At 43.4% G+C, this 19,762-nt stretch overlaps 1 protein-coding gene across 1 annotated transcript; it reads right to left on the bottom strand.

Annotated features, from left to right (window-relative positions):
• Positions 1 to 527: 527 nt before the first annotated feature.
• Positions 528 to 18,911, bottom strand: LOC132822819 (peptidyl-prolyl cis-trans isomerase FKBP1A-like). The gene is made up of 5 exons (XM_060836172.1): positions 18,799 to 18,911; positions 18,565 to 18,612; positions 5,500 to 5,612; positions 2,001 to 2,141; positions 528 to 1,889 (listed from the first exon to the last, which is right to left on the bottom strand). Exons 1-4 carry the CDS (start codon positions 18,833 to 18,835, stop codon positions 2,013 to 2,015), a joined length of 327 nt encoding a protein of 108 aa, XP_060692155.1. The 5' UTR covers positions 18,836 to 18,911; the 3' UTR covers positions 528 to 1,889; positions 2,001 to 2,012.
• Positions 18,912 to 19,762: the final 851 nt, after the last annotated feature.

Below are 19,762 nucleotides of genomic sequence, written 5' to 3'. Positions count from 1 at the left end.
AGCAGGTTCAGGAACACTTTCCCAGCAATCTCTAGACTGATGAATGGACTCTCTAGCCAAATAACGCTGATTTTGCTAAGGCTGATGTCGCTTAGGGCAAGCCCTGTATAATGTAACCTGTATTCCTCTGTCTATAGCTTTTTGATCTGTACATTTTTGCTTATTATGCACATAAACAAAGCTTTTCACTGTACTGTGGTACACATGACAATAAATAAATCAATGAAGACTTGCATCCTTCTGATTGGCAAGAAGGATTAGAGTGGACAAGAACAAACATTTTTACCTTGGGTGTAGTGGGAATTTAGAATTTATTATCTAGTTTGGTGCAGAGGCATAAACCTTCAACTCATTCAAAAAGCTGTATCTGTACTTGAAGCACTAATATGCAAGGATATGGACCAGGTTCTGGAAAGCGGAAACAGAAGGGAAGAATTATTTATTCAACTGGTGGAGACATTAGCTGGCCTTTTCGTGTACTTCATTTTTTCCAAGGTTTTATATCCAAAAACAAGCACCACACCACAAACTGGCACAAAGCATTTTATTGTAAAAGCCATGAATTCCAAAATGAATTGCTGATCAGAGCTACATGCAATAAAAGTATCATAAGCCACACTAAATAGATAGAGATGGGATGACAGTAGTGATGATCAGCATGTCCTGCTTACAAATGTGTTGCTAGCACCTAATTAACTTGTTACAAAAAGGGATATACTGGCTGATCCTCCAAGAATGGCTGAGGCAAGAATGGCAGAGGGAGAAGTGTCTAGCTTAATGTGAACTCTGCAACAGGTATTGTATATCTATTGCACTGATATAAAGCTGGGCCTCTGCCAGTATTAACAGCACAACTTACATTTCTATGGTCCCAACATTAATCATCAGTTTATCAGTCTCCAATGATTTTGCTGCCTTCCTGATTCACAACTAAACTAAAAACATCATTGGGCATCCTCTACAGCTGAGGTGAGAGAATCATCCATTAGCATCTGATGATTTTTGGAAAATGTACAAGTTAACACATCCTCTCCTCGCAAAATAAAAAGATGAAAATCAGCATCAATCCCTACCCAGCACCAGATTTTAAACATTTAGGAGAACAATGATCATTTGTCCCAAGTTAAATAGCATTGAAGCCTCGATCATGTTGAGATACTTACATGTAGAATCAAATATCTGGATGACGTCTTGATGAAAACAACATGCAAAGTTAAAATTTGGCAACTGGGCCTGCATGCAAGCAGGGAAAAGCATGGTGTTAAAAAACAACTCAAGCAAGAATTAGCAAAGGTAAACTGACCCCACTTTCCCTCCCACCTCCACAAATAAACCTCTTAGTTAACCATGGATCAATTTGACCCTCCAGTTTTGGATAATTCCCAATGATAAGTTTGTGTTGACTATTTGGCATGAATGTTTATACAATACAAGCAGATCACAACAGCAACTTCTATTCCAAGATTGGCAAATTTAAGAAGATTGCAACCTGTATGGCCAATGTTGTTGGTTCTCGTTCAGTTTATGGCGTTTTAATGCACCAAGTCAATTGAAAACTATTATCTTACGCTTGAACAATTTAATGTTAAAAGTGGTGTGGTATAAATGATCAGCTTTCCTTTTGACATGACAGGCACCTTAGTATTAATACTTGATCACATGCAATTTAAGATTTAGAAAGCAAAGCACAATTTTGAAAAACACTGTAGGATTAACATCAGATTAAGTTACAGCCCAAAAGGAACAGGAGAGAAGCAAATGTGTTGCCTACAAAATGCAGATTGTAGATGGGGAAAGTAAATGTAGTGTGTTTATAACCAAGTTCTGCACATTCAATGCACAAATCTTCAAACTCTCCCAAGTGTATGTGCCAAAAGCAGGAAACAAACCTGTCAAAATAAAAAAGATGTTATTTTGCATCCCAAATTTGTTGGGTTACAGATAATAATATCTAACCTTTATTAAAAAAAACCTCTCAGCCATATTGCAATTCCACCTACCAAGTAATGCTTTCACTCGAGTCTCAAGAGCTCTACATCAAAGATCAAAGTAGCATTGGGTGGGATGACCCCAGGGTGGCCAGAATCCCCATAAGCATAGTCAGAAGTGCAGGTCAGTTTTGCTCTTTGTCCAACACTCATCTAAAATTGAGAAGTAACATAAGAGCATAAATCTACATTGGTTTTAAGAAACTACATTAGAAGCAGTAAAACCAGGAAGAATTAAATACCAGTGCCCTCTATTATAATAACAATGGTATGTACATAAAGGCCAAAGAGAATCTCCTGCACTGTGATTCTATGAAAAGCAATAAAAATCTACCCCAGCCTAGCTTCAGAATTGTTTTTTTCACAAACCTAACATCGAAATAGGCAAAAAGCTCCCCCCCACTCCAAGTAATGCAAGTTTCTGCAAAAGAGGATATGATGTTTAAAATCTTAACATCTCAGGTATGCATGTGTCATAGGGCTAGAATTGTTTCTAAAAATTTCTACTTTTCTCAAAAAAAGATGAGAGACAGATTTTATTCATTAAACCCAGAGTGACTGCTCATTGCATGTCTCCTTACAGCCACTAAACATGGAGGCGAAAATGAGGACTGCAGATGTTGGAGATCAAAGTCAAAAAGCGTGGTGCTAGAAAGGCACAGCTGGTCAGGCAGCATCTGAGGAGGAGAGTTGACATTTCGAGCATAAGCTCTTCATCAGGAACGCTTAGGGGGCGGAATCTGTGAGAAATGGGAGAAGGATGGGGGCTGGGGAAGGTAGCTGGGAATGCAATAGGTAGATGAAGGTGGCTGACGGTGATAGGTTGGAGTGTATAGGTGGGAAGGAAGATGCACAGGTGAGACAGCTCAAGAGGGTGGTGCCGAGTTGGACGGTTGAAGGATCTGAAGGCAGATGAGGAGCTCTTCCTCCAGATGTCGGCTGCTAGGATTTGGTCCCAAGGCAGAAGATGATGCCTGAAGGAAGAACACCTCATCTGCTGCCTTGGGACTCTCCAACCACATGGTATCAATGTCAATTTCACCAGTTTCCTCATCTTTTCTCCCTCCACTTTATCCCAGATCCAACTATCCAACTCAGCACCACCCTCTTGAGCTGTCCCACTTGTCCATCTTCCTTCCCACCTATCCACTCCAACCTATCACCATCACCTCCATCTTCAACTAAATACTGCATTCCTAGCTACCTACCCAGCCCCACCCCTCTCCCATTTATCTCAGCCCCTTGGCCCACCCTTCCATTCCTCATGAAGAACTTATGCTCAAAACATCAACGCTCCTGCTCCTCAGATGCTGCCTGCTCGGCGTGTTTTCCCGGTGCCACACTTTGTGACTCAGTCACTAGATGCAGATTGAATCAGATTATCAATGCTGAACAATCAGATGTTAGTCGATCTGCACCTTAAACACATTTACTTGATTTTGTTCCACATCTATTTACACCTATCAAAAGAATTATCACCACTTGGACAAGAATATAGGTATTCATAGTGTTTTGGGGAAAAAAAATTGCAATATCTGCTGTCATTTGTATGAAAAATGCTTCCCACCATCATTCCTAAAATTCAGAATTTGGCCATTTAAGATCAATATCAGGGAGAAAGCAAGTCAGTTTCTCTTCATGGTTTCAAGGCAGGGTGTAGGGCACAATCATACTCTGTGAATAGATAGAACATTTTAATCTGTAAATAGTTTGTGTTAAGCACTTCTGCTATTAAATTAACTGCAGGAATCCCACAGAATTTCTAACAAACAAGATAATTTTTAATTCCAGACGATAACCCCTCTACAAAGCAGATTTGGGACCACCTGTTTGAACAGAATTGGGTTCTCCCTGTCATTGTTTGAAAATAGCCACTGATAAATTCAGAACAACTACACAATGATCAATCTTGCACCCGTTAGCCAAATTTGGGTGAATTTAATCAAAACATATAGAGATATGTCTGGATTACAAACAGTTCATTGAAAAACATTTGACTTTAGGACAATTGCAATCTAGTGTCTAGTACTTTGAACAGGTTCTGGTACTTAAGATTAATTAGTATCTTTTAGTTCAGTATTTACAAAAACCACTGCCCTCCCTCACCAAATGCCAGCACTCTCCATTTGTGAAGAAATGTAAGTCACGCACATTCCAGACTCCAATGTTGTTATCATGCCGAAGAGGAGATGGAAGAGCTAATGTTTCAGGACAATAATCTTCCACTTAAGAATACAAAAATAATTGTTGATATTTTCACACTATTGAGAGCATCACAAAACTGCATTTTATACAAAAATATTGGTTTCAGGTTTGATGTTCAGTTTGAAAAGTCTTTCTAAAAGGTACATATTCTTGCTGAGGTACAGTTCCTAGACAGACAGCAGCTGTTTAGCACATCATCCAAGTGACCAGATTATATCAGAGGGCAGGCAGTGATATCAGCAAATTATGTGGGCAGAAGAGCAGACAGACTTTCATCAAGCCTGACCCTACCTTCATTCAATGCCTGCATTGTATTTTGGCAACACAGCCAGATGATTTCTCTCAGTATCTATAAATGTTTTAAACTTCCCATTAGACACAGTGATGAAGCAAACATTTTACATTATTGCCATGATGACGACAATGCTGAATCATGTTCCAATTTGTGTATGAATTGATACCATGTATGGGTACAAAGTACTTTCTAGGGGAGTAAAAAAAAAGGTGTTCGGATTGCCTATAAATCAATTAATTTTGAACAACAACAATCCAAGAGTGATAGGATGACTAAAATGTGAGAAGCAGACAAGACAACCTTCCTCTATACCTTAGCTCAGAGTTCAACAGGACGAAAGCAGAAGACAATGCTGTTCACCTTATAACATTTTTGATTTACACAAATGAAACATGCCAAAGGGCATTTTACACTTCACACCAGCATTGCAAAAAAAAAATGCTGCACCAAATCATACATGCAGATATCATCCAATGACAGTCAAACATTATCATGTAAAACTTGATGAAAGAGGTTGTTTTTTAAAAAAAAAGTGTCCGAAAGGATGAACAAGTAAAAAAGGTCTAAATCTTCAATTTGGAGAATCCAGAGATCTCAGGAAGGTGCAGGACTGGAGTAAAATACAGATTAGAAAGAGACAAGGCCATTGAGGAATGTTAAAACAAAGATAAGAATTTTAAAATCAAGATGTTGCTTGACTGACACTAAAGTCATGAGCACAGAGACACCAGGGAAAAAAGGACTTGCTGCAAGTTACGATACAAGTTATAACCATTAACCAGTAACTCTTGTTGGAAAAGAGACCATGCATATATTTAGCAAAGACGAAGAAACTCTGATGTATTGCTCCACAGTGAAATTGCTCACAGCACTCACTGTGTACATTCTCTAATGAATTGTTGTTTGGGTAATCCATGGGAGAGTGGGTACAACCTCTGCAAATGTAATCCCACAAGAGTCAGAACCTTGGCAGTATGGTGGCATAAAGATAGAATTCAAGTTCAGTTTTACCTGAGCTAATCCTTCGTCCCAGCCCCTGATGACCTCATTTCGACCAATTTTAAATTTAAATGGTTTAGATCGGTCCCGGGAAGAATCAAACTTTGTTCCATCCTTCAGTGATCCTGTTAGAAAATGGTAACCAGCAAAATATTGAGCGAGTCCAGTCAGTAAATTAACTGGTCGATCAAAACAACAGCAATATAAAACTTGGTTCAGTTAAGACAAGTGCCCTGCGCCATGTTTTTTTTCTTTAATTTGTCCATCAGTTATAGCTGAAAACTTAATGCTGAAGTAGAATTTATCATAGCTGTGACCTATACAGAAACAGATTATCCGAATTTCAGATTATCCAAAGATCAAGGTCCTGACAGAAAAATTACAAGAAAGATTGTTTCTAACACCGATCACGTCTTTTGTTTAGTGATTAAAAGTGAACTCTGTTTACTGAAATGCTGTAGAGAACAGTCCTGGACATTGATGGGAGCCTAGACACCGTCTCCAAATGACTGACTGCCCACCCTCTTCCCACACTTTCCCTGGAGTTCTACACAGGGGTGTACCCTAAACCCCCTTCCCCAGATAATCTCTCCAACATTGTCCTCTACAGGGCAAAGGTGGGACCTGTCAAAAAGTTGCAGTAAAACATTGTGTGCGTGCTATTTAAATATTGTTACTGTACCAGTCTCCACTATTTCCTCTGGCAGCTCACTCCATACACACACCACTGTCTGCATGAAAATGTTGCCCAGAGGTCCCTTTTAAATCTTTTCCCACTCACCCCAAACTTGTGCCCTCTAGTTTTGGACCTCCCACCCCAGAGAGACCTTGTCTGTTTATCCTATCCATGCCCCTCTTAACTTTAACTGTCAGCTGTGTAGGTTCACTGCTGGGTCACATAGCGGTGCAAGTTTGTTTATTTCTCTATTTGATTCACTTCCCACATGGTCACTGCCTTTGCTGGTCTTCCTCTTTTTTAAAGTGCTGTTGTTTCAATCTCTCTTTTTTTTTCCCCTCCAACATTTCAAACAGCTTATAAAACAGCAATTACTGCTCCAACACTGAAAAGACCTCAAAACAAAAGGAGCAGCTCTTTCAGCCACAATTTATTTTTCCTGTCCTCCACCTTCGACTATCTAGAATCCACTTACAGAGCATTAGCCAGGCAGGGAGAAACCTTATGGAAGAGCTATGTAGTTAATAGTGTGGTTGAAATGTGTATAAATGGAGTAGGTTAGGACTTCTTTCCACTGGAATTTAGCAGGTTGAGGGGTGTTCTTGGAAGTTTTAAAAGTCACGAGGAGTATAGGTAAGATGAATAGCAACGGTCTTTTTCCTAGGGTAGGTAAGCTCAAAACCAGAGGGCATAGTTGTAAGTGTCCAGAGGCAATTTTTTCACACAAGTGATTAATGTGTGGAATGAACTGCCAGAGGAAGTAGTAGATGCAAATAGAGTTAAACATTTTAAAAACACATTTGTATAGGTACATGAATAAGAAAATTTTAGAGGGATGTGAGCCAAACACAGGAAAATGTTATAATGCTTTAGTCTGGGGGGAAATGGATTGCATGGACAAGTAGGACTGAAGGGTCTGTTTCCATGCTTTATTACAGTCTTCTCTGCTTAATTTTGTCATCATGAATAAAGGCTTTTTTTTTGGATTGGCTACTAAATCTAGGACCAATAGTAGCGGATTTGTAAAATTGAAACAATCTTTGTAATCGAATTTTGACTCTACCTTTCTACCAGCTTCCTGACTAATGGGTTTGACATTTTATGCTGAGGTTTATAAAAAAAAAATGAACGGCATGGTTAGGGAAAAGAGACAGTCTTTTCCCTGGACTGAGGGAGTCCAGAACTAGAGGGCATAGGTTTAGGATGGGAGGAGAAAGATATAAAAAGGGTCCCAAAAGGCAAATTTTTCACGCAGAGGGTGGTGTGTGTATGGAAGGAGGCAGGTACAATTACAACATTTAAAAAGGTATCTGGATGGGTATATGAATAGGAAATATATGGAGGGGTATGGGCCAAATGCTGGCAAATGGGACTAGATCAATTTAGGATATCTGGTAGGCATGAACAAGTTGGACTGAAGGGCTTGTTTCTGTACTGTACATCTCTATGACTAACTACAAAATTGCAAAACAGAAATCTTTATTAAGAAGGCCTCATGTCAAATCCACACACCTCAATCTGCTTTGAAATTTATGCCCACGCTGTGAAAACCAAGAATTTTTTTTAAATCACAGAAACAAACAAACAAACACATTCTAAACAAATTAGACAACAAAAGGAAAAATGTTAAATGTTAACTTGCCCAATATCCTGATGTTAGTAGATGAATGGTTTTTAAGAAATCCAACCGATATCCTTCCTAAATCAAATCAGCTTTTTCCTTAGGTGACACACTGTGTACAGCCAAACAGACTGATAAATAGAGGCAAGAACATCATCTTCTCCCACAATCAACGAAAGGACAAATCCTTTCAATTTTGAAATTGGAGCATACATCTGCTCAGAACAGACCCATTATGTCATAAGGTCAGAAGTGGGGATGTTCACTGATGATTCCACATTGATCAGCACCACTTAAGAGTCCTCAGATAAGAAACAGTTCATGTCCAAATACAGTTAGACCTAGACAAAATCAAAGTTTGGGCTAATTGGTGGCAAGTGACATTCATGTTATACAAATTCTGGCCAATGCTGTCAACCGTTGGAAAGGTCATCACCAAGACCCTCCTCAACGGTGTCCTCCCTGTGGCTGAGAAACTCCTCCTAGAGTCTCAGAGTGGCTTTGTCCACGGAATGCACAACGGAAATGATTTTCACCACGTGACAGCTGCAGCAGAAATGCAGAGAAAAGAACTTATCCCATGTACACGGTCTTCTTCGACCTCACATAGGCCTGTGATACCATCAAGTAGTAAAAAGTGAGATCAGAGCTGAAAATGTGTTGCTGGTTAAAGCACAGCAGGTTAGGCAGCATCCAAGGAACAGGAAATTCGACGTTTCGGGCCAGAGCCCTTCATCAGGAATGAGGAGAATGTGCCAGGCAGGCTAAGATAAAAGGGAGGGAGGAGGGACTTGGGGGAGGGGCGATGGAGATGTGATAGGTGGAAGGAGGTCAAGGTGAGGGTGATAGGCCGGAGTGGGGTGGGGGCGGAGAGGTCAGGAAGAAGATTGCAGGTTAGGAGGGCGGTGCTGAGTTGAGGGAACCGACTGAGACAAGGTGGGGGGAGGGGAAATGAGGAAACTGGAGAAATCCGAGTTCATTCCTTGTGGTTGGAGGGTTCCCAGGTGGAAGATGAGGCGCTCCTCCTCCAGCCGTCGTGTTATGTTCTGCCGATGGAGGAGTCCAAGGACCTGCATGTCCTCGGTGGAGTGGGAGGGAGAGTTAAAGTGTTGAGCCACGGGGTGGTTGGGTTGGTTGGTCCGGGCGTCCCAGAGGTGTTCTCTGAAGCGTTCCGCAAGTAGGTGGCCCATCTCCCCAATGTAGAGGAGGCCACATCGGGTTCAGCGGATGCAATAGATGATGTGTGTGGAGGTGCAGGTGAACTTGTGGCGGATATGGAAGGATCCCTTGGGGCCTTGGAGGGAAGTGAGTGAGGAGGTGTGGGCGCAAGTTTTACATTTCCTGCGGTTGCAGGGGAAGGTGCCGGGAGTGGAGGTTGGGTTGGTGGGGGGTGTGGACCTGACGAGGGAGTCACGAAGGGAGCGGTCTTTGCGGAACGCTGATAGGGGAGGGGAGGGAAATATATCCCTGGTGGTGGGGTCCATTTGGAGGTGGCGGAAATGACGGTGGATGATACGCTGTATGCGGAAGTTGGTGGGGTGGTAGGTGAGAACCAGTGGGGTTCTGTCTTGGTGGTGGTTGGAGGAGCGGGGCATGGAGGAGATGCGGTGGAGGGCATCGTCGATCACGTCTGGGGGGAGTCTGCGGTCCTTGAAGAAGGAGGCCATCTGGGCTGTACGGTATTGGAACTGGTCCTCCTGGGAGCAGATGCGGCGGAGACGAAGGAATTGGGAATATGGGATGGAGTTTTTACAGGGGGCAGGGCGGGAGGAGGTGTAGTCCAGGTAGCTGTGGGAGTCAGTCGGTTTATAGTAGATGTCTGTGTTGAGTCGGTCGCCCGAGATAGAAATGGAAAGGTCTAGGAAGGCCCCACCCCCCACCTTGTCTCAGTCGGTTCCCTCAACTCAGCACCGCCCTCCTAACCTGCAATCTTCTTCCTGACCTTTCCGCCCCCACCCCACTCCAACCTATCACCCTCACTTTGACCTCCTTCCACCTATCACATCTCCATCACCCCTCCCCCAAGTCCCTCCTCCCTACCTTTTATCTTAGCCTGCCTGGCACATTCTCCTCATTCCTGATGAAGGGCTCTGGCCCGAAACGTCGAATTTCCTATTCCTTGGATGCTGTGATACCAACCAGGAAGCATTATGGAGCATCCTTCTTAACTTTGGCTGCACCACAAAGTCTGTTAATATCCTCCACCTGCACCATGCCAACATGGACGTTGTGGTAATGTCAAATGGCTCCACCACCAACTCTTTCTCCATACAGACAGGAGCCGAGCAGGGCTGAATCATCACCCCAAATCTTAATCTACCTCACTGCAATGCTTCACCTCACAGGTGACAAGCTCCCCACTTGAGCGGAGCTACCTACAGAACCAGCAGATTATAGAAACTCCACCATCTTCTAGCCAAAACCAAAGTCACCCTAACCAATATCATCAAGCTGATGCTTGTGTACATACAATATCAGAGGACAAACGCCAGATCATAAGCATGTGATAGCATGGGTCTCATCCTAAATATCTGCAAGATGAAGGCATGTTACCAGCATGACTGGCATTGTGGAGTAAATTCCAATCATTAAGGGAAGCCTTAGAGAACACTGCCCACTTGCAATACCTTTTGAGTGTTCTTTTGTCCAAAGCAGTTATTAATGATATCCAGTGTACTAGCACAGCCTTTGGCTGCCTGAGATCATCAAATCCAATACCAAGCTCATGGCAGACAGAGCGGTGGTGGCTCTTGCCATCTTCTGTGGATGAAATTTGGGCTGTCTACAGCTGACAACTCAAGGCACTGGAACAGTTCCAGCAATGCTGCATGCACAAGCTCCTGTGAATCCGCTGGGAAGACACTAACACATCAGGCCAACATCCCACAAATCAAGGCACGGACCACCCTTGATCAATTGACGTGCTGGGCAGCATGACTGACAAGGGACTCACGAATCCACATGGAGCTCCAAAATGACAGGTAAGCCCCAGGCAGACAAAGCAAGCACTTCAGGGATATCATCAAGGGCTCACTGGTGAAGCGTAACATTCCCATTGTTACTTGGGAATCACTGGTCCAAGACAGTCCAAAGAGGAGCAGCAGCAACCGGGAAGCCAGGCAAAAACAACGTAAAGGGCTCGCTGTCACAGCAATGCCTAACTTATTCCTTCCCATGGCCACCTTCTGCTCCAAGCGTTACAGAGTTTGCAGAAACAGCATTGTGCAGCAACCCTTGGGCTCAGTTGAAGACAGTCTTCCCCCTCTTTTTGTGGGGGGGGGGGGGGGGGGGGGGGGGGGTAAGCTGCCAATGAATGGTGCTGCTCAACCAATAGATAATCTAACCATTGCAATCAATGGATTACCATCACTTAATACCACACTAACAACATCCTGGGGGTGCCACTGACAAGAAACCGAACTGAACAACTCAAATGCTGTGGCCAGAAACTAGAAATCTTGCTGCAATAACACCTCCTGACTTTCCAGAACCTGTTCAACTTTTACAGGCACAATTCAGAACTGCAACAGAATCCTACCCAATTGCCTGGGTGACTGCAGCTCTCAATCAAGAAGCTTGGTTCCAGGCAGGAGAAAGCAGCGCACTCGATTGTCTGTGGATGCAGTGCTTAACATTCCCTCTATCACTTAGTAGCATTTGCTGTTTGTATTTAATTACATTTTTGATTTTTGCATATTTCATTTTCATTGATCCTTCCTCACATCTTCTTAGCCATATCTATTTTTCTGATTATCTGAGTTGTTAATGCTAGGGATATTTTGCTACAACAGACATGCGCAATAAATACCATTTGTCAGTTGTTCACTGACGAGCATCGTTCAGATTAACATCAATTTGTACTGGACTTCCATTGTATTTGATCCAAACAACAGAAACTGCAAAAATGTGAAATGCTTCAGATCAAAGGAATCATTGTATAAAATTTTGATTTGTTGCAACAAATCTATTGAGAAAATAGAGAAACAGAAAAGCAGAGTAAACTTTAGATATGGAAAGAGAGATAAAACGTTAAAAAAAAAATCAGCAACATTTTCCAGTCACACCCTGAGGAAGTAACAAAAGTTATACAATCCTGTGACGAAAAGGAAACAAGTTATGGTTTCAGGAAAAAGAACAATATGACCCTTTCTCATGATATCAAATGATCAAAGGAAATCATGTCACATGGGCTCCATCCTTCTGACCTCAAAATGGTTGTCCAGTTTCAGAAATGTTTAAGTAATATTCTATTCTGCAGAGTCCTAAACAGACCAATTAATCCTGAATTTCAGACACTTTGAATGTCAGTGTTGCTTCTCTAAAAGTAATATTCGAATGGTACACGTATAGGACTTGGCGTCTTGTCTGAACTGGGAGGTTTCCTGGTTCAAAAGTTTACTTCAACATAAAGTGGCAATCCACTAACATTTCTCAAAGAGGAAACAAAAACAAACTGCTTGAATCAGTGACAAAACCATTAGCATTTTAGCAGCTGAAACGTCACAACTGTAGGCAAGACAACCATGGCAGCATTTAATTTGTGCAGGATTAGGGCCAGATATCTGATATCCACATATCTTGCCCATCTCCGAGCTTGCTCTGTCAGCTTCTAACATTTATTGCAGCTGACACTAAGAAACAGCTGTCAATTCACAAATCTGACTAATGTCGCAATCTAAGCAAAAACAATACTCTAAAAATGAATTGATTTTGAGTTCCAATGAAAGACTTTATCTCGCAATCTGTTTTTTGCCTTTCAGTTTGCTAACAGAACTACTGCACTTACCATGCCCTGTTACGCTTCAAAGAGAGCAGAATGTACAATTATTTGTACATAGACTGCATTAAGCAATGGAACTTTATAACAAATGGTGGCCTTTCAGCACGTGTGTTTTGGATCCCAAAACAGATTCATTCACTTAGTCCATTTCCCATACGCATTCAACTTTTTTCTTAACACTTTGAAGAGATACTATGGATTTCAGAACAGAGTTATAGAGTCAGAGATGTACAGCATGAAAACAGACCCTTGAGTCCAACTCGTCCATGCCGACCAGATATCCCAACCCAATCTAGTCCCACCTGCCAGCGCCCGGCCCATATACCTCCAAACTCTTCCTATTCATATACCCATCAAAATGCCTTTTAAATGTTGCAATTGTACCAGCCTCCACCACATCCTCTGGCAGCTCATTCCATACACGTACCACTCTCTGCGTGAAAAAGTTGCCCCTTTAGGTCTTTTATACCTTTCCCCTCTCACCCTAAACCTATGCCCTCTAGTTCTGGACTCCCCGACCCCAGGGAAAAGACTTTGCCTATTTATCCTATCCATGCCCCTCAATTTTGTAAACCTCTATAAGGTCACCCCTCAGCCTCTGACACTCCAGGGAAAACAGCCCCAGCCTGTTCAGCCTCTCCCTGTAGCTCAGATCCTCCAACCCTGGCAATATCTTTGTAAATCTTTTCTGAACCCTTTCAAGTTTCACAACATCTTTCCGATAGGAAGGAGACCAGAATTTCACACAATATTCTAACAGTGGCCTAACCAATGTTCTGTACAGCCACAACATGACCTCCCAACTCCTGTACTCAATACTTTGACCAATAAAGGAAAGCATAACAAACGCCTTCTTCACTATCCTATCTACCTGCAACTCTACTTTCAAGGAGCTATGAACCTGCACTCCAAGGTCTCTTTGTTCAGCAACACTCCCTAGGACCTTACCATTAAGTGTATAAGTCCTGCTAAGATTTGCTTTCCCAAAATGCAGCACCGTGCATTTATCTGAATTAAATTCCATCTGCCACTTCTCAGCCCATTGGCCCATCTGGTCCAGGTCCTGTTGTAATCTGAAGTAACCCTTTTCACCTGTCCACTACACCTCCAACTTTGGAGTCATCTGCAAACTTACAACTGTACCACTTATGCTCGCATCCAAATCATTCCCCAGGTCATCTCCTCTGCACAGACCCCCAGGTCATCTCCTCTGCACAGACCCCCAGGTCATCTCCTCTGCACAGACCCCCAGGTCATCTCCTCTGCACAGAAGCTCTTCAGCCACGTTCTCAAACAGACCCGTTCCCTCCTAACCTGCAATCCTCTTCCTGACCTCTCCGCCCCCACCCCACTCCGGCCTATCACCCTCACCTTGACCTCCTTCCACCTATCCCACCTCCATCGCCCCTCCCCCTAGTCCCTCCTCCCTACCTTTTATCTCAGCCGGCTTGGCTCTCTCTCTCTTATTCCTGATGAAGGGCTTATGCTCGAAACGTCGAATTCTCTATTCCTGAGATGCTGCCTAACCTGCTGTGCTTTGACCAGCAACACATTTGCAGCTGTGATCTCCAGCATCTGCAGACCTCATTTTTTACTCCAAATCATTTATGTAAATGACAAAATGTAGAGGGCCCAGAACCGATCCTTGTGGCATTCCACTGGTCACAGGCCTCCTGTCTGAAAAATAACCCTCCACCCACCACCCTGTCTTCTACCTTTGAACCAGTTCTGTATCCAAATGGCTAGTTCTCCCTGTATTCCATGAGATCTAAGCTTGCTAATCAGTTTCCCATGGGGAACCTTGTCAAACACCTTACTGAAGTCAATATAGATCACATCTACTGTTCTGCCCTCAATCCTCTTTGTTACTTCATCAAAAAAAAACTCAGTCAAGTTTGTAAGACATGATTTCCCATGCACAAAGCCATGTTGACTATCCCGAATCAGTTCTTGCCTTTCCAAATACACGTACATTCTGTCCCGCAGGATTGCCTCCAACAACTTGCCCACCACTGAGGTCAGGCTCACTGGTCGATAGTTCCCTGGCATGTCTTTACCACCTTTCTTAAAAACAGTGGCAGCACACTTGCCAACCTCCAGGCACCTCACCTGTGACCAATGATACAAATATCTCAGCAAGAGGCCCAGCAATCACTTCTCTAGCTTCCTACAGAGTTCTCGTGTACACCTGATCAGCTCCTGGGGATTTATCCACCTTGAACTGTTTCAAGACATCCAACACTTCCTCCTCTAATCTGGACATTTTGCAAGATGTCACCATCTATTTCCCTACAGTCTATATCTTCCATATCCTTTTCCACAGGAAATACCGATGCAAAATACTCATTTAGTATCTCCCCCATTTTCTGTGGCTCCACACAAAGGCCACCTTGCTAATCTTTGAGGGGTCCTATTCTCTCCCTAGTCACCCTTTTGTCCTTAATATACTTGTAAAATCCCTTTGGATTCTCCTTAATTCTATTTGCCAAAGCTATCTCATGTCCCCGTTTTGCCCTCCTGATTTCCCTCTTAAATATACTCCTACTTTCTTTATACACTTCTAAGGATTCACTCGATCTATCCTGTCTGTACCTGACATATGCTTCCTTCTTTTTCTTAACCAAACATCCAATTTCTTTAGTCATCCAGCATTCCCTATAGCTACCAACCTTCCCTTTCACCCTGACAGGAATATACTTTCTCTGAATTCTTGCTATCTCATTTCTGAAGGCTTCCCATTTTCCAGCTGTCCCTTTACCTGCAAACATCTGCCTCCAATCAGCTTTTGAACGTTCTTGCCAATACTGTCAAAATTGGCTTTTCTCCAATTTAGAACTTCAACTTTTAGATCTGGTCTATCCTTTTCAATCACTATTTTAAAACGAATACAGTTATGGTCGCTGGCCCCAAAGTGCTCCCCCACTGACACCTCAGTCACCTGCCCTGCCTTATTTCTCAAGAGAATGTCAAGTTTTGCACCTTTTCTAGTAGGTACATCCACATATTGAATCAGAAAATGGTCTTGTACGCACTTAAGAAATTCCTCTCCATCTGAACCTTTAACATTGTGGCAGTCCCAGTCAATGTTTGGAAAGTTAAAATCCCCTACCATAACCACCCTATTATTCTTACAGACAGCTGATATCTCCTTACAAAAAGTTTGTTTCTCAATTTCCCACTGACTATTAGGGAGTCTATAATACATTCCAATAAAGTGATCATCCCTTTCTTATTTCTCAGTTCCACCCAAATAACTTCCCTGGATGTATTTCCAGGAATATCCTCCCTTAGCACAGCCGTAATGCTATCCCTTATCAAAAAGGCCATTCCCCCTCCTCTTTTGCCTCCCTTTCTATCCTTCCTGTAGCATTTGTATCCTGGAACATTCAGCTGCCAGTCCTGCCCATTATGTTTCCGTAATTGCCATGATATCCCAGTCCCATGTTCGTAACCATGCCCCGAGTTCATCTGCCTTCCCTGTTAGGCCCCTTGCATTGAAATAAATGCAGTTTAAATTTATTAGTCCTACCTTGTTCCTGCCTGCCTTGCCTGTTTGACTCACTTCTGTTCTCAGCTGTACTGTCTCAGATCGATCTCTTTCCTCATTATCTCCCTGGGTCCCACCCTCCCACCTTACTAGTTTAAATCCTCCCAAACAGTTCGAGCAAATTTCCCTGCCAGTATATTAGTCCCCTTCCAATTTAGGTGCAATCCGTCTTTCTTGTACAGGTCACTTCTACCCCAAAAGAGATTCCAATGATCCAAAATGTGAATCCTTCTCCCATACACCAGCTCCTCAGCCATGCATTCATCTGCTCTATCCTCCTATTCCTTCCCTCACTAGCTCATAGCACGGAGAGTAATTCAGATATTACTACCCTTGAGGACCTCCTTTTTAAAATTTCTACCTAACTCTCTAATCTCCCTTCAGAGTCTCAACCTTTTCCCTTCCAGTGTCGTTGGTTCCAATGTGGACAATGACCTCCTGCTGGCCCCTCTCCCCCGTGAGAACATTCTGCGCCCTCAGACATCCTTAATCCTGGCACCAGGAAAACACCACACCATTCTGCTTTTTCTCTGCTGGCCACAGAAACGTCTGCCTGTACCTTGGACTACAGAATCCCCTAACACAATTGACCTCTTGGAAGCCAATGTACCCCTCGTTGCATTATAGCCAGTCAACTTGGCTGTTTGTGCTACATTCCCCTGAGAATCCATCAGCCCCTACATTTTCCAAAACAATTGGAATAAATATTGGAAAGGCTTGACAGGGTAAACTTCTGAATGTTGTTTCTCCTGGCTAGGGAATCTAGAACACCGAGCACGCCCTCAGGATAAGAGCTGACCATTTAAGGCTGAGGTGAGGACGGCTTTTCCAGAGAAACAGCAGAAGGATCCTCAAGACCCCTTTGTCAGCTCAAAGCCAGTCTCTCCAACCTGCTGCAGGATAACGTACCCAGGCTCCACACAATTACTGGGATAGGCTGACTATCCTTGTAGATAGGCTGACTATCCCAAACCAGGAATTTACTCAGCTGTCAACCCGACCTTCGGCTGCTCTAAGGATTAGCTCATAACCCAGCTTCACAATGCTCACCAAGTCTTAATCTCATCTTCAGTATATCACTCAGACCCACACAGGCAACCATAACAGCTGAGCTTCTTCCAAACAATGACCCTCTCCAACAGCCCAACCCTCTCCAGAGACCCACTTCCACAGGGGGAGGCAACCCCCTCTCATAGGAAAGATCATAGACCTTTTAAGTCTGTTCTGCCATTCAGTACATATCATGGCTGATCTCAAGCTTTCTTTCCACTCTCTTGCTTCTCCCCAGACCAAATTAGTGAGGGATCAAAATTCTGTCTGTACCAGTTTAAAACTATTCATTGATAGAAACTCAACCCTCTAGGTAGAGAAGGATAAAGTTCAGTTCCAAAAAAAAGCCTCTTATGCTCTGGCATTTTAGATGCCCTGATTATCATTCACTTTACCCATTCAGAATCTTGAATAGTTCAATTACATTGCATCTTACGCTTTAGTACTCCACAGAATTTAAAGTCAGCTTCTTCAGCCTATCATACAGCAATCCCTTTATCCCAGTGACAAGTGTAGTGAACCTTCACTGTATTACCTCCTATGCAGGTATACTGTTTTATTAATATGACATCCAAAATTGCTGACACTACTGTAGGTGTGGTTTTACCAAAAGACATCCTGTATAATTTTAACAAGGATTCCTTATCCCTGCACATTATTCCACTTGGAATCAAAACCCACAGCACCATCCTCAGGCCTCTAGACTGCTTCCAAAAGATAAAATGCTGGAAAATCTCAGGTCTGGCAGCATCTGTAAGGAGAGAAAAGAGCTGACGTTTCGAGTCCAACTGACTCTTTGTCAAAGCTTTTCCAGCATTTTCTCTTTTGGTTTCAGGTTCCATCATCCGCAGTAATTTGCTTTTTTTCTCTAGACTATTTATCTCCCAAGAAGAATCCACTCTTACAACCCCCATCCGCAGGATCTACTCTCAGTCCTATTTCCCCCCCGAATTTAGAATCCATTCTGGCAGCCCCACTTGTAACCCTTTCACCAAAGATTCAAACTATCAAACGCCTTTAGATTCCCCGTTTACCATAACTCCACACCACCACCACCACCACCCCCCCGCACTCTTGCAATACTCTTCACAAGGATCATTATTGCAGTTCCTCCTCACGAGGATCCTTTACCCCACCAGATCCCTCGATGACAGGGATCCACTAGCCTCCTGCTCGCCAACAGGGATCTATTCCCCAGCCCTCCGCGGTAGGGACTCACAACACCCCCAGCAGGCTGTGGGGGTGGGGTGTGTGGGGGGTAAGGACCCACATTGCCAGCCCCTGTAAGGATCACCCCTCTCCGAGGGGCCGCGGGGACCCACCTTCATCCCTCACCACCCACGCACCATGGCGCCGCGCCGAATTCCGCTATCTCTAGGCTCGGAGCCCATGCTTCGACTCACCTGTGTAATGAACAACGCAGGTCTGCCCGGTCTTGGGGAAGGTTTGCCCTAAGAGAGAAAGGCGTTGATTAGATTCGGCTACTGCTGCATTATAAAACAACAGCCCAACCGCGAACCCCCCTCCCCCTCACCCTCACGAAACGCAGAAGACCAGGTCTCTCATTCACACCCCTGTCCGCGATAAAGTAGTCACCACCTGAGGTGATAGAGCGTTAGTTGCTCGGTACTGCATACCATCTCCGGGGGTGATAGTCTCCACTTGCACTCCCATGGCTCCCCTCAACAACGAACCTGACGATCGCCTTCTTCCTCCTCTCTCCCCCCCCTCACAGACCACCCGACAAAAGGGCAGAGCGCTCACTCTCCAATACGAATCGATCAGAACCCTGTTACTAACCAACTTTCACCAATCAGAAATCAAGAGTGACCACTGGCGCCTAATATGGGCAAGGAGTGGGCGGGACCCCCATTTCACCAATCACCCGGATGAAGAGCCGTTAGACGGAGTTTTCGAATCTGATTGGTTGGCTGGGCCGTGCCGGTGTCGTAGCCTCTTTTGGAATATTCTGGAAGCCGGAGGCGAGACCTACCGTTTGTTAGTGACACTATTATAACAAATTTAGAGATTGTGTTACAACTACCCTTTAGTTCGAGGTATTTCCTATCGATGAGGTTTTGTTTTTTTGTTGAAGTAAGGTAGGTAAAGTGAAGGATAGAAATATGAAATAATAAGATGGTGAAATATAGAGTTGTGGGTGCTGGAGGATTAAAGAAAACAAAAACCTGAGTCCTATAAGGGGAACCTGACAGCATCTGTGGAGAAAAAAACTTAACATTTCGAGTCTAGTAACCTATTGTTCGAAAAATAGAATGCTGCGGAAACTTGGCAACGTCTTCAGAGAGAGAAACATTAATTATTTGATTGGGAGCATGATTTGAAGCTTAAAAATGAGTTGAAACATATCCTGATTAAAGTGAGGGGGAAATTGGCTAAGTGGCTTGAAGTTGTTTCTTCAGAATTGCGTTTGACTTTGCTGATGTGTATGAATGCCCTCAACAGTGAAGCCCAAAGCGAATTAGAGGAGTTTGAAATTGGGATGTTTAGATCTTTCTGCACTCAACATTGTGTGCACGCACCTTCTACATGAATTTTGTCCTCCATTTGATACCCCACTACAACAACCAGTCTTTTGATATG

This window comes from Hemiscyllium ocellatum, chromosome 15 (assembly GCF_020745735.1).
Source record: "Hemiscyllium ocellatum isolate sHemOce1 chromosome 15, sHemOce1.pat.X.cur, whole genome shotgun sequence".
Lineage (NCBI taxonomy): Eukaryota > Metazoa > Chordata > Chondrichthyes > Orectolobiformes > Hemiscylliidae > Hemiscyllium > Hemiscyllium ocellatum.
Note: the sequence above shows the minus strand (reverse complement) of the source record. Positions and strands in the feature narration are given on the sequence as shown.